Source organism: Takifugu rubripes, chromosome 8 (assembly GCF_901000725.2).
Source record: "Takifugu rubripes chromosome 8, fTakRub1.2, whole genome shotgun sequence".
Lineage (NCBI taxonomy): Eukaryota > Metazoa > Chordata > Actinopteri > Tetraodontiformes > Tetraodontidae > Takifugu > Takifugu rubripes.
In genome coordinates, this window is record NC_042292.1 from 8361027 (window position 1) to 8385207 (window position 24181).

General features: G+C 47.5%; 1 protein-coding gene across 5 annotated transcripts in view; it reads left to right on the top strand.

The window, feature by feature from the left end:
- The window catches only part of agap1 (ArfGAP with GTPase domain, ankyrin repeat and PH domain 1), an 82714-nt gene extending 59384 nt beyond the window's left edge, over window positions 1-23330 (top strand). For 4 of the 5 annotated variants that reach the window (XM_029839649.1, XM_029839650.1, XM_029839646.1 and 1 more), the window contains 7 exons: window positions 348-512; window positions 1928-2089; window positions 10100-10254; window positions 10755-10845; window positions 10931-11153; window positions 20106-20361; window positions 20449-23330. In XM_029839649.1, the coding sequence (XP_029695509.1) occupies window positions 348-512; window positions 1928-2089; window positions 10100-10254; window positions 10755-10845; window positions 10931-11153; window positions 20106-20361; window positions 20449-20658 (1262 nt within the window). In that variant the 3' untranslated portion in view covers window positions 20659-23330. The remainder of the gene's footprint in view (window positions 1-347; window positions 513-1927; window positions 2090-10099; window positions 10255-10754; window positions 10846-10930; window positions 11154-20105; window positions 20362-20448) is intronic. The other variant, XM_029839647.1, reaches the window with a different exon arrangement.
- The last annotated feature ends 851 nt before the right edge of the window (window positions 23331-24181 follow it).

Here is a 24181-nt window from a genome sequence, read left to right on the forward strand (position 1 = left end):
TCCTGGCTTGTCTGCTTTTCTGTTGCTGTTTGTTATTTAGATATTTTTGTTAAAACCAGGAAACAACAGCTGCTCGTTCTGCTTCCAGGCCCCATCGATTCATCTGTTTCCGTTCCGTAATTGCGCAAGTGCTGCAGTCTATAAATGTGTAATAAGAGCAGATGTGCAAGCTGGCCTGATAAAATGTGCTAAAAATTATTTGGGTTGCTCTACTTCCTGTACACACAGGAAGTAGACACAGGAAGTAGAGAGTAACAGATTAGGATTTTTTATTAGTTCACTAGAATCCAGATTAAATGTGTTCTTGAAAGTACCTTGTAAATAATAAGCACAACTTCCTGCCTCAGGTTCGGTGACCAGCAGCACTTCAGCGTCTCAGATGGCGAGCGGCATCAGCTTGATGTCTTTCAACAGCCGAGGTGTGGAGGGGATGCACCAACGCTCGTATTCTGTCTCCAGCGCCGACCAGTGGGCCGACGCCACGGTCATCGCCAACTCGGGAGTCAGCACAGGTAAACAACACATTCTGTAAATGCAATCAGTAATTGTGCCATTGTTTTTGCCCGCATGTGCAGCTTCACCTGCGGGCCAGTTTCTGTCAGTCTGTGTGTCGTTGTGTGTGTGTGTGTGTGTGTGTGTGTGTGTGTCTGGGTGTGTGTGTGTGTAGTCACGATGATAAACTTGACTGACAGCTCTGCGGTCAACTCTGTGGCCTCCAGCTTTTCTCAAATAACGTTTAAAGCTGTGAAATGCTTTTACACAACTTCAGACACACACACACACACACATATGTACACACACTTTAGTTACAGTTAGGTTCACCAAACTGTTGCTGTGTTAAAATTAAAGATGATGATGCCTAAATGAGAATAATATCAGATCTAGTAGGGCACTAATTAATTGTGAAGAATATTTGGTATAATTCTATATTTCTTCTTTCTAACCAGAACCAGGACCACATAAACCTGAAAGTTGTAGAGGTAGTTTTGGAGGTCAAGAGATCTTTCATCCAAAATAAATCAGGTGGATTTTTGATGATTAAAGGATAACTGTCGCATGATGATCCATCAATGATCATTTAAAGATCTGATGAAGCTAAACGTCGACTCAGTGGGTCAACTCGTAGCGTTCCTCCCGACGGTAACGGGGAGTCCACAAAAGTCGCAGCAGCCGCTGTCCAAACTGTTGATGGGTTTCAGAAAGGAAGAGACGATCAGATGAAGGGGACGGGAAGCGGGAGCCGGTCGTCAGGGTGGGGGCGGGGGTGATGTGGATGGAGCGCGGCGTGCAGATGGGAGGGCCGTTAATCCACGGTGGTTAATTGCACTCTGGGGGATGGCATCTTGTCAGCAGAGATAAGTTGTCACATTTTCCACTTGAGCTGAGACTAAACGATTGTAAAATAAGTTATGGCCGTCCTTGGGGCTGTCTGCCATTCCGGGGATGCTGCGGCCAGCGAGCACGCTCTGCATGTATATGTGTGTTTCCTGCACAGGTGTTGCCATCTTGGCACACACACACAAGTGCCCGTGTCAGCGTCACCGCTGCGCTGTGATATTGATGGAATCTGAATGTTATTTTATTCTGCCGCTAGTCACAGCTGTCAGCAGCTGCTGTGGAGCAAGAGAGAGAGAAAGAGAGGCTGTAGACTGTGTTTAAAGCCTCACTCCAACCCCACAGGCTCAAAAACTCCACCTGTGAGATCACCTGATAGAGACGGGCCCTGATTCATGAGGTTATGTTGAAAATATACCCGAAATTCACATTATTTTGTGGGCAAACATCACCACGATCAAAGTTTTGAGCTTTTATTGTGGAGAGGATTCAGCTTCCTCTTGCTAAATTCACTGATGTCATCACTATGGTCATATGTACCTATCGGAATGTAGAGTGGAGACTGAAATCAGCGCTGGTGTTAAAATTGCAGACACTGGCCTGGGAGACTCGGTCTGCTCCAGTCCCAGTATCTCCAGCACCACCAGTCCTAAAATGGAGCCGCCGCCATCGCCCCACGCCAACCGCAAGAAGCACCGGAGGAAGAAGAGCACCAGCAACTTCAAAGCTGACGGATTATCTGGTACTGCGGAAGGTAACACCATCTCCCCTCCCCTCGCCTCACACTTTCCCTTCCCAGGTCCGAACGCTAAATCCTTCCCCCAGAAACACGTCTGACAGTTGCACAGTTCCAAATCTGCAGAAATGTGCAGACTGTTATTCAGTCTGTTATTATTTATTATTACCCAGATTTCTTTCCACCTCAGTCACTTTCACAGCTCGCACTTTGAGAATTTAGATTAAAGATATATATATGGACTATTCTTCTAATTAGCTTTCAGTATTAAAAGTTTGCATTTTAAACTAGTTGTCACAGAAATTGTGAATAATGACTTTGGACCCGGATGGGGAAACGCAGTCATGTGATCATCTGAGACCCCCGACCTCTGCTGTGAGGGACGGATCTCCTCATCGTCTCATTCCCTCAGCCCTTCATCCGTCTGTCCCGTTTGATCACCTTTCTGTCTCCTCTTTGACGCTGAACCAGTTTGTGACATAACCTCGATGACATGTCATCAGTCTGCACGTGAGGGTTGATGATTAAAGGGAAAAGCAGTTTCTTTCGTTTTTACGCTCTTCACTTGTTGCTCTGTGGCCAGAGAAGTGAGCAGTTAGCATTGGCTTTGTTTGGCTGCAGCTCGCTGCTGCCCGCTGCCATATTTACAGTTTTGGGTTCCATGACCAACGTCTCAGTTTTGGTGCCTTTGATTGACAAGAGCGTGATATGGTTTTAAACCCGACCATGTGACCTGCCAGACTCAAGTTTGACTTGTTAACTCACCCCGACCTTCATAAATGTGTCAAAGGACACACCTTTGTCGCCATTCCACCTCAAAAAACTCCCACTCACACACACTCTCTGTACGGCTGGTTGAACAGATGTGGCGGCGGCAGCAGATGTGTAATGTTCATCCCTCCATCATGGAGGCATCACACAGCTGACAGGGCAAGCAGCTGTCCGAGTGAGAGATGGATGCCTTGTTCTCACTCTGCTCCACTCTCACCATTCTCACTCCCTCCTCACATTCCTTCTCCTCTTTCTCATCTGTTTCTTATCTCACCCTCTATTTCCACTTTTCATATCTGCATTTGTTGTATTTGTTCTTTTTTTTTTAAATCTTATGCTCTTCTTCTTCTATCTTTCTGTCACACAGACGTTCTTCTTCGCGTCGCCTCCCCATTAGTCAGCCAGAGAGGCTTAAGTGAAATATTATAAATAATCCAGCGTATTGAAATCTTTTATCAGCTGTGTCAGTTTCATTATTCACTAAGCGATTAGTAACAGTCTTCCCAATTTAGCCATTAAGCACTGAGCGCACTCAGCCGGCGGTCGGCCCGGCGTCTGTCACAGCCGGCGGGCACGTGAAATATCTTCATGTCAGAGCAAAGCTCGTGGTAATTCATGGGGGAAACGCCCTCTGAGGCCCAACTCCCCCAGGTAGAACCACCAAACAACCCATCCAGATATCACTGATACCCAGGCTGAAGGATCCTCCTCTGAACTCGCAAATCTTAGATTAATCAGTAATGATTCATTATTAAAATAAGATTTCTCTGGTACTATTTAACCATCTGAACTTTTTTTTCTTGGATACTCTGTTAATCCAAGATTTTCCAGAATTTTTGACATCAGTGACAGTTCCGGCCGCCACGTTCTTCAGCACTTTAATAACGAGCCCGAATCATCCGAAATGTGTTGAAACAGCTCTGAGAGGACTGCGTGTTTGGTCATGTGACTGGGGGCTGTGATCAGCTGCACAGACACATTTTGTCATCAAAATTTACATAATTCTGTTTCCAAACCAAAATGATTCAATTAAATGTGTCCATGCAGATACCAAGAGGATGTTTTCAGATAATAACCTGATCAATCAATGAATATTACAAAATTATAAATTCAACAAACAAACTGATGAAAATATCCTGGTTATGGTTAATTACAAATATATAAGCTAAATAATATCATATAAATGCACCATTATTATCATTTCTTTAATACTCCACACACACACACACACACACACCCCTGTGTCTGGTTAGTCCCTGTTGATCACAGTCTTACCTCTTGTTCTCATTAACCAGCCTTTGTTTGATACTCTCCTTTCATCGTGATGCTTTGAAAGCTGACCTGAGAAGTTCTCTCTCTCACACACACACCCTCACACACGCACAAAGAAGAGGCACAGAGCTTCAGGTATTTGAAGTGACCCCTCACAGGTAGCAGCAGGAGAACATTCCTGATTGCAAAGAGAGTTTCTGTGATCACGGTGGCTTTGATTCTTCAACCAAGAAACAGTCACAACAAGTGGAGCTGAAAATAAGTGTGTGTGTGTGTGTGTGTGTGTGTGTGTGTGTGTGTGTGTGTGTGTGTGTGTGCGCGTGTGTGTGTGTGTGTGTCAGAGCTTCACTTGTACCAGTGTTTAGCCCCAAACGTCACTCTGTCTGTCAATCAGCCGTTAGATCCACGTGCACCTGCACCGGTCGCAGCTGAACCCAGATTCCTCTAAAGTCGAGGTTAATCATGGAGATGAGCTCCACTTGCAGCCATCATGGGTCAATTAGGGTCAGTTGGATCCAAGCAGCTGGTGAACAAAGAGGGTTCCTGTGGAGGAGAGCCCAGGTGGTCTCCTGGATGAGATATCATCAAGTCTAGGTTCTAAATGTGATATTTAGGTTGGATGAAAGTCACTGCTGGAATTAAAATCACTGCTTTAAAGCGACCGTCTGATTCCAAAGCCTTAAAAGAATCCAAACACTCTTTTGGGATGGAGATTCTGATCTTTTCCACACGTATGACGTGCCGGAGGTCAGCTCCTGCAGCGGTGAGCGGCGTCCTGTGATTTGTTTGTAAAGTGATTTGACGGTGGGGGGGCTCGACTGTGGAAACAAGCACGGTAACATTTGAAGCCCGGCGTGGTGTTCGTCGTCACGCTTACATTTCATTCTGGGTAAATGCTCCCAGTAGCTCCAGGGGAGAAAATATTACAAAGATGTGTGTGTTTTAGATGGAACAGCGCAGCATTGAAAGGAGCAGAGGTCAGAGGTCACGGAGCGTGCGGCACAATCAAAACTGCAGCAGGACCCTCGGATGGAGATGAAAACATGTGCAGAAACATAACGATTAATCACTTCAATGACGGTTCAAGTTCTGTCGCTCTTCTGGTCTTTGTTATGTTGCAAACTCAATTTTAACCCTCCATTGTGCTCAGTGGCCCCTCCCACTTTAACACCAGAGACCACGCCCTCATCTGTGGACCAACCCCCAAACTGCTGCTGTTATTTTTACACCTGTCTCACTTTTCTTCCCTTTTTCTTTCCTTTGATCCAAATGTCGTCTCCGCCCCTCACTCCATCCTTCTTTCTAATCTTCTATCATTCCCTCTTTTCTCTCTTCTTGCCATCGGGGGGACGCAGCCAAACGTAAAGCGTGGAAACTTAACCGCGTCGCTAGCCTCCGCAGCATTTACGCCAACAGTCTGCACAACTCAGAAGGTAAAATAAAGGTTGAAGTGGCGGACCTGTGACAGACAGGTGGAGCACTGTCAACCCCCACCCCTCTGACCCCACCCACTGCAAGGATGGAACATGTGATCCTGGAGAAATGGACCTCTCTCTGGGAGCTTTGCTTTGCTTATTTACTAAAGTGGAACATTTTTTTTTTTTAAAAACTACAGCATTTGTTGTTTTTTGAAGATATTCAGTTTATCGAGACATCTTCACCCCCCCCCCCCCCCCCCCCCCCCCCCCCCCCCCCCCCCCCCCCCCCCCCCCAATATCCTTCCGCCCCCCAACCTCCGAGGACTCGGCAAAAGAAAGTCGAGGGGCCGAGAACCTTGAGGTTACCGTGCTGACATCATTCATTTTTCCTGACAATATGGAGGCACAGGAAAAGCCAGACTGTGCCAGGTGTTCAGCTCCTCTCAATGAAGCGTGCTTCAGTGCTTTGTCTCCGTCTGTGGGAGGTAAAAGGGGACCTTACATCGTCTCTAAATATGTCTTTAATCAGCTCGATCACAGCATCTTTTCTTCTTGTTGTTCGAAACCCGCAACCACGTAGTTCCTCTTCAGAGAGGCCGAGAAACAATCAGCCGTAATATTTTCCAGGTTATTAATGTTGTAGAAGGCTGCAAATAATATTAGGAGTAATGACCTGTGTCGCAAAGCAATACTGTGTGCAGTGACATTTAAGGCTTTTAATTTGTGTTTCCCGAGGCCCCCTTTTGTCTCACTCACGCCTCCCCTCTCATTGCACCTACCGTCCTGCTTATGACACACACACACACACACACACAGTCAAACACACACGTACGCCCATGAACCAACGCCTCACACCACAGATGATAGGCGTGTATGCATGCCCCCCCCTTCGCTCCCTGCATCTTGTAAATGCTGTATTTGGATTTTGCCGTTTCTGCTCTTAAAGGTTAGCGGTGTCAGAGTTCACAAATTGCCTCTGCGGCACCTTTTCTGCGAGAATGTCGCCGGCGTTCGCCGAGAGCAGTGGTTGTAATTACCTATACCGAGCCAGTAACTCGCCAAGTGTGTGTTTATACTCTTCATGCATATGTTTAGCAGCATACAAGCAGACAAATATGGGGACTATGGTATGCTGAGCTGGTAAAGATGCCTGTGCAAACACAGGAAGTGTTGGTCCTGTGTCATTTAACCCAGCTCTAATTTCAAATGATCCCTTTCTGTACCTATATTTCATGCTGCTGCATTAGACTGGCTGTTCTGCCGTTAGCTTCTGAGCACAGAACCAGCTCCAGCTGGGGAAGGTTCTGAGTGGGAGGGGTCCTCTCTGACCAACCTAATGTCTGCTTCATTTTCCTCATTAGCTGCCATCAGTGTGTAGCATTTAAATCGAGAGACGGCCTTTAATCTGTGCTGAAGAGAGGCTGTGCCTTTCTGGATTGTTGGTTCCCATAATTGTCAAACAGACAAGCCCCCTCCCCTGAAAACAGAAAATCATGGGATTTTAATTACGATGGGATTCTTGCTCTTGACCCTGCAGGGCTCTGTTGACACATGATGGGTGGGCTGTTGTTCAGAGCGGCGACAAACACAATTTAGACCCACAGGCCACAGGAATAATGTGTGAAAACGATCCCTCGCTTTATGTTTTAGGCGGGAGTGTATTATTCATGCTTTCTGCGTGAAATCAATTCATCTGCCAGTTTAAAATAATCCCAGTACCACACAGAGAATTTGCTGCTGTAAACAGCTGTTTCGAGTTTCTGACGTGGCCTGAAGAGCCACGTCTTTGTCCAGGAAGTGTTTTCAGTCTTCTCAACCTGGAAGTAGAAGGGTTCCTCCGACCGTGCTCCAGCCTCGGGCCCCTTCCCCTCCATTCATACCTCTGTCCTTCCTCTGCTCAGACAAGACCATTGATTATCCAGAGCAGTGCCAGAGGGTAACTTCAGCTCCGGTGCTCTGAGACGCTCCCAATTAGCCAAATGACTGGAGTTGAGGAAGAGCAAATGGTCGTTCCCTTACGGGCGGGCCGTGACTGCTCTCTCCAGCTGATTAAACCTCTCATCTTTTCAATACTCCAAGCACACGTCAGAAAACTGCTGCTTCCAGAAACGCTCACCCGAAAGTGTCACAAGTGATTACAGATCTCTGAGCTGACATTAATGCCAACGGTGATGCGTTGAATTTCTTTTCAAGCTCATCGTTTGTTCAAAAATAGTGCTCCTCTTGCTTTTGCTGAGGGTCAGGCCGAGAGAATCCTGGGAATGATCAGCCGTGCTGGAGGCCATCCTTTGGTTAAGTGGTTACCCCGGTGCCTCCCTCCCTCCCTCCACCTTTTACCTCCTCACTGAAGCTAATTGTAAACAGGAGCTGATTGTTGTCTGATCTGGTGTGGTGATGATACCGACTCTCAGCCGTGCCCCCAACTCACCTCCACTTCCCATCCATTTTGTGAGCAGTAACAGTTTCCAAATGTTCCCATGTTGACCAGAACCCCCTCACCCCCAAGGTCCAGCTGGATGAGAGGAGTTCGGCATGTCTGGGATGCTTTAATGCTTCTCCACAATCACATTTGGTGTTTTTGAAAGTTGCTAAGAATTTAGGTATTTATGTTACCAAAAAACTAGAGAGCAGAAGATTCTGTCACCCTCCTCTGTCACCTTTTCAGGTGCTTTCAGTCCCAAATATATTCTAAAAAATAAACATATTACACACACAGACTCCTGATTAACCTCCAAGGGGTGGGGGGTGGGGGGGGGTTTGGGTAATAGATCCACATGTCCCCCTCCAGCAGGCCCTGATTGTAATGACTGACCTCGGTGATTCTAGTGAATGCCTGGCTTTAGGGGGCAGGGTCACAGAGGTCACGAGTGGTTGGTTTGGGAGAAAATGTTTAAATATTGAGACGCGATATACAGTGGGACCTCTACTCACGAACGTCTCTACGTGCGACATTTTCAGGTTACGAAGCGTCTCAACGGGAAAATATTTCCTCTTGTTACAAAAGAAATTTCAGGATACGAAGGTCAAAAATACGCTACCGTAGAGTTCAGCGAACGCAAACATGCTAGTAGCTGCTCTGCCATTGGCTATCGCCTAGCATCTTCCTGTCATCCCATTGGCTAGGAGGGACGTCAATATGTACAAGTTTGTGTGTCCCAGCGTCGCCTTCGTTTAACTTTTATTTATTGTGGGTGTATGTTTGTCCATTAGACGGCGGTGTTACCACTAGTGTTAACGTTCGTTGCTAGTAATGACGGCTAATGTAAGATTAGCCTGTAATAGAGTTCATTTTGTTCCTGGAGAAGCCTTGCACTGAATTCCTACATTTATTGTGCGGTAATCTAATTGTAACATGTATTTGTTACATGTTTTGATGCATTTTTATGATTTATAAAAAAAAATATGTCCGAATTTTGGGGGACTTGGAACAGATTAGGGCATTTACATGGAAAACGCGCCTCTACTTACGTAATTTTCAGGTTACGAAACAACTTCTGGAACAAATTAAATTCATAAGTAGAGGTCCCACTGTATAAATAAATGTTAAAGTTTCGTTTAACTGTATTTCTCTTTTAGGTTTGCTCTGTTGAGAGGTGAAAAGTGAATCACAAAGCAAAATTTAAAAAAAACTGAAAAGGGACATTTACATTCAAACAAGCCTGGCTAGCTGACGAAAAATTGCAACTGAATTAAGCAAAAGATTTGACAAAGAAATGGAACCAGTTTAGTGGCTTTTGTCTGCTACCAAGTATTAAGAGTGTGAGCTTGTGGCTATATGATGAAGGAATTTATGTTCAAAAGAAAGTTCCAGGAGGAGCAGTTCCCCCTCTGAAACTGATCAATAATCAGCACTGAACCCAGAACCGTATTCAGGCGCTTATTTCAACCACTTAGAAATGCCCAATATTGTTGTGTGTGGGTTCATTACAACTGGGAGACATTAAAAGTTTTCTTTGTGAATTCTCACAAGATTTGGTTGAGCTGTGTGAGAGAACAACTGAAAATCCCCCCCACACACACACACACACAAACACACACGGAAATGACCTGCTCTGAGCTGTCTGAGCTTTTTTAGATAATGGTAGCGGGCACCCGAATTATCGGCTCCTTTTATGTAGCTCTGATTCATGTGAGGTTTTGAGGTAGTAGAAGCTTCTACCTACAAAATGATGTTTGTAAGACCTTCTGAGGCGGAGTTGTAGTGAATTCTTCAGGAAAACGTGAAAGTGTTTGTTGGTGTTAAAAATACGAGAACACTTGAGGGAGTGGAAGGAGAGGGTTGAACTATCCCAGTTCAAGGACTGTTTACGGTATCATTATTGCACATAAATTAGAATACATTTTTGATATATTGTGTGGCCTTAGCAAAACTTCAAGCACCGCACATGTTAGCTGTTTGCTAATGTTTGCCAAAACAACTGCAACAGTCTGTGGATCAGTATTGGTGGATTGGTGAGCAGTTCAGTGAATCTTATAGGGTTCGTGGTCACTGGACTGTTGAAGATGGCGGTCTGGGATGGTACTCGGCTGGTTCGTGTTCTTACTCTTTTTCTTTTCTATCCAACAGAACAAGAGGAGAACTTTGAGTTCACCATCGTGTCGCTGACGGGGCAGACGTGGCACTTTGAAGCCACTTCATATGAGGAGCGAGACGCCTGGGTTCAGGTCATCGAGAGCCAGATCCTGGCCAGCCTGCAGTCTTGTGAGAGCAGCAAGAACAAGGTGAACAAGTGAAAGTCTGTTTCAGCACATAAAGGGAAACAAATGCCGTTGCACCACCCAACTCAGGTGATGAAGACCATGAGACTAAGATCCAATGAGATTTTCTTGACTGAGAACATGCACCATGTATGGTCACATCAGTGAAAATATCACCTTTATGTTTTCCTCACACAAGCGCGTTTTCATTCGCATAATTATAGGAGTGTAATTACTGTTGCTTCAACCTCGGAGTTGCCATTTTCCACCTGCATGTTGCAGTGAGCGGTCGGCTCTCAGCCCGGCCCTGCTGTGTTGACGCCTCAGGCTCTCAGCCTTTCATTGCCACTGAAACACCGTCCACCCTCCTTCCCTCCCCCATTCCATTTGTTTGGCGTCCTATTCCTTTATTTCTCAACATTAGCAGGTTTAGGTTGAAACGGCATCACAGTGAAGCTCTGTCTTTGGTGTTCGAATAGGATTATTCTCTGCATGTTTGACCTGTGGTTGTTTTGTGTTTTCAGTCTCGCCTGACCAGCCAGACGGAGGCCATGGCTCTGCAAACCATCCGAAGTATTCGAGGAAATGGTCGTTGTGCGGACTGCGAAGCTCAGAGTGAGTTCCAAAGATTTGGAAGCATTTGTTCTTCAAAACCAACAGTAATCTGACGAATCTGACAATCCTGTGTTTTGTGTGTCAGACCCAGACTGGGCCAGTCTGAATCTCGGGGCTCTGATTTGCATCGAGTGCTCAGGTATCCACAGGAACCTTGGCACCCACCTGTCCAGAGTTCGGTCCCTGGACCTGGACGAATGGCCGCTGGAGCTCATCAAAGTCATGACAGCCATCGGCAACGAGCTCGCCAACAGCGTGTGGGAGGCCAACACACAAGGACGTCCCAAACCCGCGCCTGATGCCAGCAGGTAGGAAGCGCAGTCAGCAGTGCTGCGCGCCGCCGACAGGGGGCAGTGTTTCACCTCCTGCCTCTTTGGATGTGTTTCATATTGACAGGGCTGCCTTCAAACCTGTGTTCCTGTCTGTGTTGGACCACAGGGGATAGTAACAAATGGGTGAACTTTAGCGTAACGTTGGTGTTGATCAGTGTGTACCTGCGTGTTAACGATGCGTGTGTATGTTTGTAATTATTGGGCACCGTGTCTCCGGGAAGCCAGCCGCCATCGTAACAAATTAGAGCTGACTGCCAACTGCATAAAGATCGACTTCCCCGTCCTCCCCCTCGCACTCACCGCCCCCCTCAAAGCCCATTCGTCAACAGAAGCACCTTATAATTACTCCCCACATGACCCCCCCTCCCCTCAAGCACACACTCACATGCACAAAAAAACAAGGGTGCGTACAATTTAAAATAAACCAAGTGAAGCTTTTGGAAACTGATTTGTGCTTTAACGTCGTTTTTTTTTTGATCAAAAGAAACAAAATTAATTCCTAATACGTGTTTCATGAAGGAAAGGAAGCTAAAAACTAAAATCTGCAGAGAACTCACAGACGGTCACTTTAAAATGAAAAGCTGGGTTCAGTGGTTTCACGTGTGATATTATTATATGGAGCAGTGAAGGCACATAAAGAGAGACCCTCTCTGCAGCGGTGTGGTGTGGTGTGGTGAGGCTCCACACACACACACACACACACACACACACACACACACACACACACACTCTCTCTGAAGGGATCTGAGTATTGACGTGCCATTAGCCCTCCTCCATCAGAGCAGTAATGCTTTTATTGTTGCTCATGTTCCTATTTATTTATGAATCTGAAGCGTGTTTCCCCTGAAGAGATTAGAGGAGGAGGTCAATATTATCTCAATTAACCCGCAACGCTCCACTGCAGCTCCATCTCCCCCCACCCCCCCTCTGTCCCATCAATAGTATTTATCAGTCCATTCCTTAAGTGGCTCTCTGCCGCTCACATTCACAAATCTCTCCTTTTTCCTCTTCAGCATCTGTCTGTTTTTCCACGGCTGCATCAGAAAATGTGCAGAATACAGAAGAAATGATCGTGCATTCTGCTACGTGTGAACCGCTTCCTGTTACTGATCTGTGAAATAAGAGCAGCAGCTTGTAGCCGAGCCTTCTCTTTCCTGTGTTTTGGCCCAACTCTTCACCTCAAGCACGCCGGCAACGTGCCGCGAGGGCGTGTGGCGTTTTTATGACAGCTTTATGGAGCCAGTGGCAGTCTATAAAGTGAAATGTAGACGCTGCAGCGGTGAGGTTACTTTCTGTCACTCTTATTACAAATCAAACTGAGAGACGCCAACAGGTACCCAAACATATGAAGGTTAAATACACCCGACCACATTTAGTCCCGCCAATCAGCGCTGTTCCTGATGTTTAAGTAAGAATCAGCGATGTCTGTTTGCAGCATGTTTTGGGACTGTTAACCATGTTAACCATGAGCTGTGATAGAAGCTCCCATTAGAGCTATAAAGGAAGGTTGAAGCATTGGACATCGCCGACGTACGGCTTTGTCCAGGCAGCAGGAGAGAGAGGGGAGGGGGGTGTCTGATGAATGAAAAAAACCTTCCCCTCGTGGTCTCTCAAGTGAGTAATAGAGGCCGAAATTTCATTTTGCAAGTGGCTGATTTAATGATCCAAAGGGTAATTAATGGCCTGATTATCTTAATGTTAAATATGGCCAGCAGCAATTACACTGACCTCCTGTCTGTCAAGGTCTGGCCCCCCACCCCGCCCCTCAATTAGGTCCTGTTTGGAGGTTTGAGAAGGAGAGAGTGAGACAGGAATGAGAGAAGGGACGACAGAAAGGGACAATGAACTATTGACAAAAAGGAGCAGAAAGAAATGGAGTCAGACAAAAAAGGTGGGTTCATACAGCCGCAGTGTTTAACGTGTCTGCCCCCCCCCCTTCCTCCACTCTGCTGTTGACTTCCCAGTCAGACCAGAGGGAGGAATTATGTTCGGAGAGATCACACCTCACCTCTACGGTTCCGCCCCATCCCGTGAGATATGTGACAGGGCCAAGCGCCGCCATCCCCAACTGTTGTCATCATCTCTTTATCTCCCCCTTTCCTTCGCGCCCCCCCCCCCCCCCACACATCTGCCTGCAGCCACGGACGGTCCAGGTCTCGTTAATGTCAGACTTTCAGCGAGGATGAGGAACAGATACTGTCTGCGCTAATCGTCTCAGGTCTGCGGATCATTGCGGCGCACATGCTGTCGAGCCACCCCTGCTCACTGCGTCCATGCTTTATTCTGAGGACGGATACTTCCTGACAAGCTAGCCGAGCTATGAAGCACACGGGCCAGCTAGTTAAACACATGCCAGAGGAATTTTCCTGTCTGGTACAAACCACAAAAAGACGTAGCCATCATCTAAACGTTCCCATTAACCCCTGGCTGCCTGCGGTCAGCCGTCATCACCTCAGCTGGCACGGTAGGCCGGTGCCGCACCCCAGCTGATGCCACAGCTGAAGGGGCTGCTAAGTTTGGGAACGCCACCCACCACAGTGGAGCCACAGGGACACGGCGATCCAGGCAGTGGCGCCGCGCCCTCGGTCCGTGGTTGTTGGCGCCACAGCATCATTGTTTTAATAACGTGTCGAGTGGCGCCTGGACACCAGCACCCAGGGCCCTCTCAGGCTCCCTTTGACGCAGTGTGTTAGTGGTCCTGAGCAGACAGCAAGTGACAGTGCCGCTAATCCGGCCTCCTGGCCATCAGACTGAGGAGGTGGTTGGCGGCCATGTGCCTGCGTCCCCTGGGCTCCCCGTGTCCTCGTCCTCCCACCCTCGTCTCATGCAAGTTGCCGACCTTTGGCAGTCTGTCGCAGAAGGTCAGCATCTTGGCCCGTGTGTGTAGCCACAATCATCAGTGCAGGCTATAATCCGCCGGGGCTCAGGTCAGGATTCAGTAAAGGTTTATATATATATTATTCTTGTCCAGGTTTTGTATTTTAGAAGTTGCTGTTTGATCGTGAGAATTGATGAATAATACCTGAATCTGTGCGGTTAATAAAATCCTTTGTTACCTCCATAAAAATCCACAGATGTTAATGAGCTTGTCAGTAGAATTTAGTAGGTTTTATTGCCCGAGCAGGATTCTGGATGACAGGGTCAATATGAACAATAGGAGGAGGTAAAGATGCTGATACTGGGGCCTCACCTTAATTAGACAGCAGAATGATGAGCCCACGCCGTGGCGGCTAACGGATGAGCCGCGTGGCGTTTCGCAGCGCCACCGCACCACACACTTAACAGCAGGCCCCACAAGACGAATGGAGGGCTAGTAATAATTCAGCAGCAGGTCTGTCTGCGCTGGGTACCGGGGGGTGAAAGAATAAGGGCTCTTTATGGGAACAGATTAGTCTTGTTCTCCCTAAAGAAAAGGCCAGCGCTAACAGATTTAAAATTAGACCGGTGGCTTTTAATCTGGGCTGGGGTGCAGGTGCGGCGGCCGCCCCGGCACAGCGACGGGATTGGGCTCGGGGGACCAGATGGGGAAACGGGGGAAAGGAGGCGGGCAGCCGGGGCCCATATCACAAGATAATTGCCCCCCAGGGTCAGAGACAATAGTGAGGGGGTACGAGAAGGTACCGCATCCACAAACCCCATAAAAACTCCACCTGAAATTATTCACAGACCCCTCCCCTCTGGATTCTCTGATCATAGCACAGATCGGGCTGGCGTGATTGGAAGCAGACACACGCCACCTCACATCGGGAGGAAATGAGGTTGATACGGATGCTTGGTGGACCGCTGCCCCGGAAACAAGAACACAAACAGACGGACGGTTTCAGTGTTTTGTTTTGGTCACAAAGAGTGTGACTTCATCTCTTCAGAGCTTTAAAATCCTCCTTTTCATAACGTGCACCCCGACGTACAGGGACAGTGGCGATTCTATCATTTGCCACAGATGTAGGCAAAGTTTCATGAATGCTGTGAAACTTTGCTCTTCAAGTCAAATTGCAGGTGATCACACAAAGGACGCTCTTTAATTTAATCTCTAATTAGCTGAAATATGAGCACGAATGTCAACTTCATCAGTCGGTGTGAGGTCAAAGGTTTGTTTTCTGGATTTTAGTGAGTCAAAACACTCGGAGGGCTTAATTCCCGTGAACAGATATTTACAAATATAGTTTTTTTTCTCTTCCCCACGTGTGTGTGTTTGTGCGTTGTCCTGTGTGTCGATCTTGTGATCCAGTAAGTGTGTTTCATCTCTGTCGCTTAACTAGCTGATTCCGCCCGCCATCATCTCTGCGCCATTATCTACAGCCCCTGCTGATAGGAGCCGGCCCCATGGCCTGCATTTTAAACAGCGCACACACACACACACACACACACACACACACACACACACAGCTGAGCATCCTGACAGGCAGGGCCAGTGTAAACGTTGGAAAATAATTGGCCCCTATATTCTAATTCATCTGTAAAAGGGAGGCCTTGATTAAATTAGTCCTAATAGACATTATTTTGTACATGACTGCCTCGCCGCCACTCGTAACCTCGTCCCCCAGCTCGCCTAACAAGCCCTCCAATTTACTATTGACATTAAGCCGGCTGACATGGGCCAATCACAGAGCCATTCATCGTTAGTCATCATGGAGGGGTTATGCTAATGTGAGCTAAAAGCACAAACTAAATGCACATTCTTTATGCCTGAGTCATCAGATTAACCTCGCCGTCCTCAGCTCGCGTCCCCCTCCTTTTTTATAATGAAGAAATAAATAACACTCTCCACATGCGTGACTCCATCCCGCCGCTCTCGCTCGCCGTCCTCCGCTCTGCTCCTGCCTCCTGTGGGGGCCGGCTCCTGGAGCAGAAATGAATCTCCACGCCGGCGGTCAGAGTCACCCTCCTCACCCTCCTCACCCTCACACCCACCCACCCCCTGGCTAATTGGCTCATTCGGCAAATTGCTCATACAAGAAAGAAAAGGAGGAAAAATTCGAGTTCTGCTCGTGCTGTTAATACATTTGGATTGAATGGGTTCAGAGCGACTCCCGTCCAGCCGGTAAACATTCCAAACCTCCTCCTCTTTGTCCTCTCAGGAATTCCGTCAGTTCAGCCAGTCTTTCCCGCATTTCCACCTTTCCCTATCTGATACCCAGCTGGCGGTGTGGGCTCACTCCCGGGGCGACCCAGTTGGGCTCAGAAGCACCGGGACAGACTCTCGCCATGAGCGCGACAACATGATATGAGGTGTGAGCGGTCCCCAGGGAATACGGCGGGAGCGCTGGGATTCCTGATCCGACATGAAGACACTTAATTATCAGTTCAATTATCAGAACGTGACCTCTTCCCTGTGCTTCCCTGTTTGATCATTAAGTCTCCTTCAAGGCTGCAGCTTAGCGACGGTGGGATGCTTTTTTCGTCCTCCGCTTTTTCACATTTCTTCTTTGTATCCCGGTTTCCTCTGCATTCCCACCTCTCTTTCTTCGCGTCCTCCCCCTTTCCACTCTTTTTTTGTATTTGTGTGGCATCACTGGAGCATTGCGTTTCAGCCCAGAGATCCGCTGCTCTGCGGTTTGGCCCATTTCTCTTCCTTCACTCCTTCTTTCCTCATTTGCATTGTCTCTCACTTTCTTTAATTCCCTGTCCGTTTTAACCCCTCCATCTCCGTCCGACTCTGCCCCCCCCCCCCCCCCCCCCCGCCTTACCCAGACCTTTCTCAGCCCACCACCCTCCCTTTAATTATCTGTGCCTATCCAAGGGCAGCTAATGACCTGCTCGGAAAGGCTAATTGATTTCAGCCTTTTCCTCCTCTTCTTCCTTTCCGTCTTTTCCTTCCTGTTTTCGGATACAGCTGATCTGGAGGAATTTTAAGAGTCGATTTAGGGCTGAATTTTGCCCCTCACCTTGTTCAGAACCCTTTGTGCGACAATGATTCCTACATTAGCTCGTGCAGTTAGCTGATGCTCTTATCCGCACTCTATCTATCTATTAATCTATTAATTAGAAGGCTAATTAGGCCCGAAGAGAAGTCACTGACACCGTGTCAGTCTTAACCCCGTTTCTTTACCGCTCATTACCTCTCTCTCTCTCTCTCTCTCTCTCTCTCTCTCACACACACACACACACACACACACACACACACACACACACACAGTCTTTAATTAATGATGGGCTTTAAAAAGGCTGTGCTAGCTCATATATCAGCTCCGAACCATGAATACAACTTTTTGGTCTTTTATTTTGTGAAACTTTCTTCAATTTCAGCTTTACGTGTAAATATCAGTGTTTGATGTTTTAACACATTAAACTGATAACTACTAAAGTAATCAAAGCCTAAACTGGAACTATGTGGCAGGAAATAAATCAGTGTATATTTAAACAAACAAAAACATTGTGCTGGGAAATATTCATTTGTTGTTTTTAATAGTAACGATGAAAATTAGGATAAAACCTTTTAGTCTCCTTAAAGGCTGCAAAACCTCCCTTAACTCCTCGATCAGTGGGAAACATGCTAAAGTATATGAGTGTGATGTCACATATATGAGCCTCAGGGTCTTAAACTTTGTGGCATGATAAACGATCCTGATCTTTTAATTTGAACAGAAACCCAGCAGAGCTGGAGGTCATCATGATCATTAACATGGTGTGAATATCAGGGCGCATGCCGGCTTTTAGCTCTGCGTCCCTGCTCTGTTTTGGGGTCACGGGTTGATGATTCCTTTAAACACACAGTAAAGGCAGAGCAGCTGGTGGGACATCCAGTGTTGGTCACAGTTTAGCGCCAACACCCCCGGGCTTTGGGTGGAGAGGAAACTGTGTATGTAAACACCATCGTTGAAAGGAACCGCTGAGGAGGAACGTATACACACACACACACCAAAAGTAAACGCATGCACAATGCAGGGTATATGAGCTCAAACAACAGGCAGGAAATCAGAAGTGCAGTGGGCCAAGTGTTCCTCCCTGGGGGACTCCAAACAGAATCACATTCCACCCCGGCGTTTCCTACAGCAACTCGAAAACCCAAGCTGATATAGCTGTCAATCAACAGGTCGGATGAGCAATCGTTGGCTGTTGAGCAGATCCCCAAGTCAAACTCATGCTCCAAAACTCAGATTTAATTCCACTGAATATTTTATATATATATGTATATATATATATATATATATATATAAAGATACGTCCTAATCTGCTCTTTAACGAGAGGTCTAACAGTGAAACAGCAAGAGTGTGTGTGTGTGTGTGTGTGTGTGTGTGTGTGTGTGTGTGTGTGCGTGCATGTTCCCTCTGACTGGTGTAATTTTATCATTTCATTTAATGGACTGAAACACACATCATAACCCCACTGGGCTTTTTGTGTGTGTGTGTGTGTGTGTGTGTGTGTGTGTGTGTGTGTGTGTGTGTGTGTGTGTGTGTGTGTGCGCGTGTGTGTGTGTGTGTCTTCCTGTCACAAACCATCTCACCCAGGCTCATGTTTAATTATCTACCCAGCATGCCTTGGTGCCGGAGCACAGCGCGTCGTCTAATGGGATGTGAAAGGCGACACGCACACACAGATTAACACAGGAAATATGAGTGCGTGTTCTGTTGACACATGCTAACACATAGTATCACGCGCACGTGCGCACACACGCACACACACTGCGTGGTTAATTAGTGCAATTAGCCTCTCCACTGTCCAGAGATGTGTTCTCAGGACTCATTAGCTCATGATGATGTTTACCACAACACACCAAACACACAATAAACACACACCAACGTGACAACAATCTCCACGAACACACAACAACCTAGGAATAAAACACGCAATTAAACACACAGCAGAATGAAAACACATCAGACACACGCCATCGGCACAGAAAAACACAACCAGGTTTTGAAATTGACTCTTGATAAAAACTGTCTGGCCAAAAGTCTGTGGACACCTCAGACTGTGAGGGACACACACACACTCACACACACACACACACACACACACACTCACACATGCACTTGTGCCCTTAGCAACTCCACTAGATGGGGAAGGCATGCGTTTCCTGGGTCCAGTGGCCTCACATTTCCTCTGTGTCCTCTGGGGGACGGAAGGCCAGAACCCTGCTGAGAACTCTGTCTCTGCTCCACACACACAGCAACACCTCCAGGCTTTGTCCAGGGGCTGTCAGCCGTACTTTAGTGCCCAGCCTCCCTACTCTCTCTGGGCCGGGGCAGGAAGGAAACACCCCCGGGACATTCCGTGATGCTAGCCACTGGCCACACCCCCAAACAAACACACACACACACACACGGGCGGCTAATGAGATTCTGTCTCACGCCAGACAAACTTTCTGTTGTTGGTGTCTCCTCAGATCATCTAAAACTGCAGTTTTTTTTCACTTTAATTGACATTAATTGATAAAGGTGATCAGGTGTGACGGCGATACCATCATAGGACCATTGTTAACACTCCTTAGAGAGGAGACGGATTCCTTCCGAGGGACCGACTGGTGTCCATCTTTAAATAATCTGGAGCTCCACAGCATCGGCCTGTGGGGTCGTCCTCCCGGCTCTGCCTCCACCTCCCACTGCTCCTGGAGGAGGTGTAGTTGTTGCGTGATGGAGGGGCACAGTAATGGGGGGGACAGCTCTGTATCCCCTCCCTGGAGCCGTCGCCGGTCCCTCTCCTGAGCTGGGACTAATCCCAGCGGGCTGAATGAGCCGTTGTTTACACGGAGGGATTTGTGTGGAGATTAGAGTGATGGGCGCCGCGGATTAGCCAGATTAACAGTTCATGACACTCAATTGAAGAACAATGTGTCCACATGCCCTCACCCCTCACCCCCCCGCGTCCCCCCCTGCGTCTTATTTTACCCAACCTGAGACACATTTAAATATTTAACCGTCCGCCGCCATTGTTGTGGCTGGTATCCACGGCGATGGACCACACTAATCGTGTCTTCTGTCCGCCAGGGAGGAGCGAGAACGCTGGATCCGAGCAAAGTACGAGCAGCGCCTCTTCCTGGCGTCGTTGCCCGGCGCCGACCTGTCGCTGGGCCAGCAGCTGCTGAGGTCAACCGCCGAGGAGGACCTGCGGGCCGTCGTCCTGCTCCTCGCCCACGGCAACCGGCAGCAGGTCAACGAGACGTGCGGGGAGGCCGACGGGCGCAACGCGCTCCACCTGGCCTGCCGCAAAGGCAACGTGGTGGTGACGCAGCTCCTCATCTGGGTACGGGCTGATCGCTCCCTCACACGTCTCTGAGCCACGATGAAAGTTGTTCCTCATTAATCCTCCCGTTTGCTTGCTGCCCCCCAGTACGGCGTGGACCTTTTGGCGAGGGACGTCCACGGCAACAGCGCGATGGCCTACGCCCGACAGGCCAGCAGCCAGGAGTGCGTGGACACTCTGGCTCAGTACGGCTGTCCGGACGAGCGCTACCCGCTCATGGCCACGCCCAACCTCTCACGCCGCAACACCAACCGCAACAACAGCTGCAGCAGCATCGGGAGCGCCGCGCTCATATGACCAGCCTCGCCGCCAACTCCGGACCCTTCGGGACTAAACAGAAGCACAGTTTGGGAAAAGCTGGATTGTACTGGGAACCACTATCCGTCGTGAACATAAACCCCGCCCACTTGAACGGGACGTTGGGAAACGGCTGACGCAGGAGAGCCGAGGAAGGCCGAAGGTCGTACCTCATCACGCGGCTAACACTACGACCCACAGCCAACCAGGCGCTTCAGGAAAGGCAAAACATATCGAAGAAAAGCATCATCATGAAGGAAAGGGGGAGGAGCCTATGCGCCTGACGCCATCGGAGGCGTTCCACCTCCTCACATGGATTTTTTTTTTTTTTTTTACTGGATTCTGTAAATTTTTACACATTTTATTGTGAAAAAAAATGTTGTTTGCATGTCCCTCGTTAATTTAAGGCATTTTTCCAGGATGGCGTCTCCTCCGCTGGACCAGCTGTCGGAGTGACGACGCAGGGAAGGATTTTCATTGTTTCGGGTGTATAAAGTCATTGAATATACACATTTTTTTTCCAGGCTCAGGGACCGGAAACTGTCTAAACGCTCCCGTGTCTCGTCCCAGAATTCCTCACCCAGTGTTCGAGTGAGTCTGTAAACCGAGTTTGACCAACAGTTTCAGGTCTGAGAGCCTGAAACAATCTGGATCAGTCTGGTGTAATCCGGCATGTCTGTCCATATCTAAGATGACTGAAGCCTTAGCATCTTTGACGTACGTTAGATGGACAATTTTAACCTTTCCTGGTGTGGAAGTGTTTATTTTAATGTGTCAGAAAATGGAACCGATGAGGAAGCAGCTAACAGGTAGCTAAAAGGGAACAACGCGCCGCCCCTTGTGTCCCGCTACAAAAGGAGCACGACCCCCAACATCTCGACTGACCTTTACACCCATCACATTTGTACATACGTGAGGTCGTTTTCATGTTTTTGTGTTCAAACTGGGACGACATCTCGGACCTCCCGGCGGCCTCTGTGGCCCGTCCGATCCGACGGTCCCTGAGGTCGTCGGTCAGTCACAGAAGGGCTTCTTCCTCGTCTCTGGTCTGCAGGTGTCACCTTGTAAATAATCCTGCTGTGGCCGCATGAACATTGACCACAGCAAGGTTCCTTCTGACCCGGGTCATAGAGCAGAGGATCGCAACAATCCAGGGCAGGAACTGAAGCATTATGGGTAACCAGGTGGCTAGACCAGTGGCTTATTGGCTCAGAGAAGAAAATGTTACAGTGGACATGCGGACGATTTCAGGATGACCTCAGCCTTCGTCTCATTTCATGTCCTCTCTCTTTATTGACAACGGAGCTGCTGGGAACCACTGGTCTGGTTTTTTAAGGGTTCATTTGCCACCGCGGTCTTGTTTTTGTAGCTGCTGTGACAAACTGTCGAAGGTCGTCGGGGAACGAAGCTGCTCGGTCGTATTTTTGCAAATTTCTGGCCGCTCGTGTGGTCGTCGTTGCTCTTTCATCGCAAGCGTCGACCGGACTGTATCCAAGCAATATTCTCGAGGACGCCTCTGTAACCACGACACTGTAAATTCGTTCTGTATTCTTGTTAAATTAAACTTCGGACAGGAAAAACTGTAAAATGATCTGCTGCCACCGTTGCGTTCTGTTTGTGGTGCCATGGCCGAGTCCCCTGGTGGTGCCGTTAAAACGCCAGAAAATGCTGAATTACGTCGTCTGACCGAAGCTTTTTGACATTTTTTTTAAAATATTTGACTCCGCCCTCGTCTGTCCCGTATCTGGACAGGTCAAACACGTCCTTTTATTTATGACAAAAATGCACTAGAAGATTCAGTCCAGCTAACTCGTGTCACTACATTTTCCTTTTCTTCGGACATAAAATGTCGGATGTAAATTTCTCCGGCTGCTGACAGCAAATTTGCACCGAAATCAACACTAAAATCGCAGCTATGTCAGTTTCGTGCAAACCGATCAGTAATCCAGGAGCAAAATTCGATTTTCCATTTTCCATCTAGTGGTCAGTTTGCAAAAAGATGCTAATTTAAAGAAGCAGACTGCTGAGTCATCCAGTAACCTTTGTCTGTGTGTTGTGGTCAAAACTAAATTATGTAAATGCTCACTTTTGTTTTTTCAGTGTGTTTTGATAAGAAACTGTCCTATGATGCTACTGCTAACACCCCCGTTTGCTCTAGTTGCTGCTAGCAGTAAGTTAGCGAAGCTCACTTAACGGGTAAAAGCACTGTGCAATGTTTTCTCGTGATGTTCGCACAGCTGTAGGAACTGAGTGCAACCGAAGCTGCCTGCTTGTAGATAAACGTGCTTTGGAAAAGGAGTAAAACTTCGGGGAGGGTTGTGTTTGCGCTCGATGCTCATGACCACCTGTACATAAACAACAATCAATGACTCTGTAGGTCAACAGTTCAGGTTTGAGTCCATATTTAAGCTTTTACTCACGGGCCGGTGCAGGAGACTCCGCCCCCTCAAACCTGGTCCTTCTTTTCTCTGACCTCTCCAGTTCATATGAAAATTTGATTTACCATCCCGACATATTATTGTCCTTGTTGTTATTCTAATTATTGTTATTATTATTGTTGTTGAGGAATTTTTTGTCAGCTGTACAGAACTGTTGTTGACAACTTTTACTTCATACAGAGTCTTCTACTGTAATGTGTCTCTTCCAATAAAGATGAGAATAATGCTTCGTAACATCCAGCTTTGTTTTTTTTCCACAGATTTTTTTTTTTTTTTAAATGAGAGCAAATTTTAGCATCACCTGACGGCGGGGTCAAAGCTCAAGCTTGTTGTTCTGGGGGGTTTCCTACAAGTGTGTGTTGACAGTTTGTGATGTGGAAGGTGGGCGTCTGTCACATTAGGAGCTGACGCGTGAACATTATCAGCAGCAGTTTTCCTAAAACCCACGAAGGGACCGAAACCCGACGGGCTGATCCCCCGGGGGCTCATTTATCAGCCGAGCAGCCCGACCTGGTTACAGTTTCTAGAGGAAGCCACTCGGTTCCTGCTGCAGGTCAGGCTTCAGCTGACCTCCTGAGACCCTATTTATCCGTTTTATTTTTCTTTCAAGTCTAAAATAATGAGTCACGTTTCAGACGTTGGCTGGAGAAGACAGGAAGTGACACCCAAAATTTGTAATTTCCTCTCCTTCAAATGAAAATTGCCTTCAATCTGAAGTCGCTGAATCTGACAAAAGGCCAGTAAAAAAAAATAGGGGGAAAATTATTTTTAAAAGATCTGGGTTGTTGGTTTTTTTTAATGTATGCATTTATTTTGTTTGCAAAGAAATCATCAAAGTGACCGCTCGGTAATTAATTAATTAATTAATTCAATTCTTAAACACAACACCGGTTTTATTTTGGAATGAAATAAATCAGAGACATTTGCTGCTTCTCCCACCTCGCAACGTTTTAAAAGAAGAATTGATCATCTCATTATCGACGAGGGCAAAAACTTCAGGCAACCTTCAAATATATCTTCGTTTGAGAGATTTGTGATTCTGCGTTATTGATCAGCACTCTCCCCAGGGGGCGTGGCCTAATCAC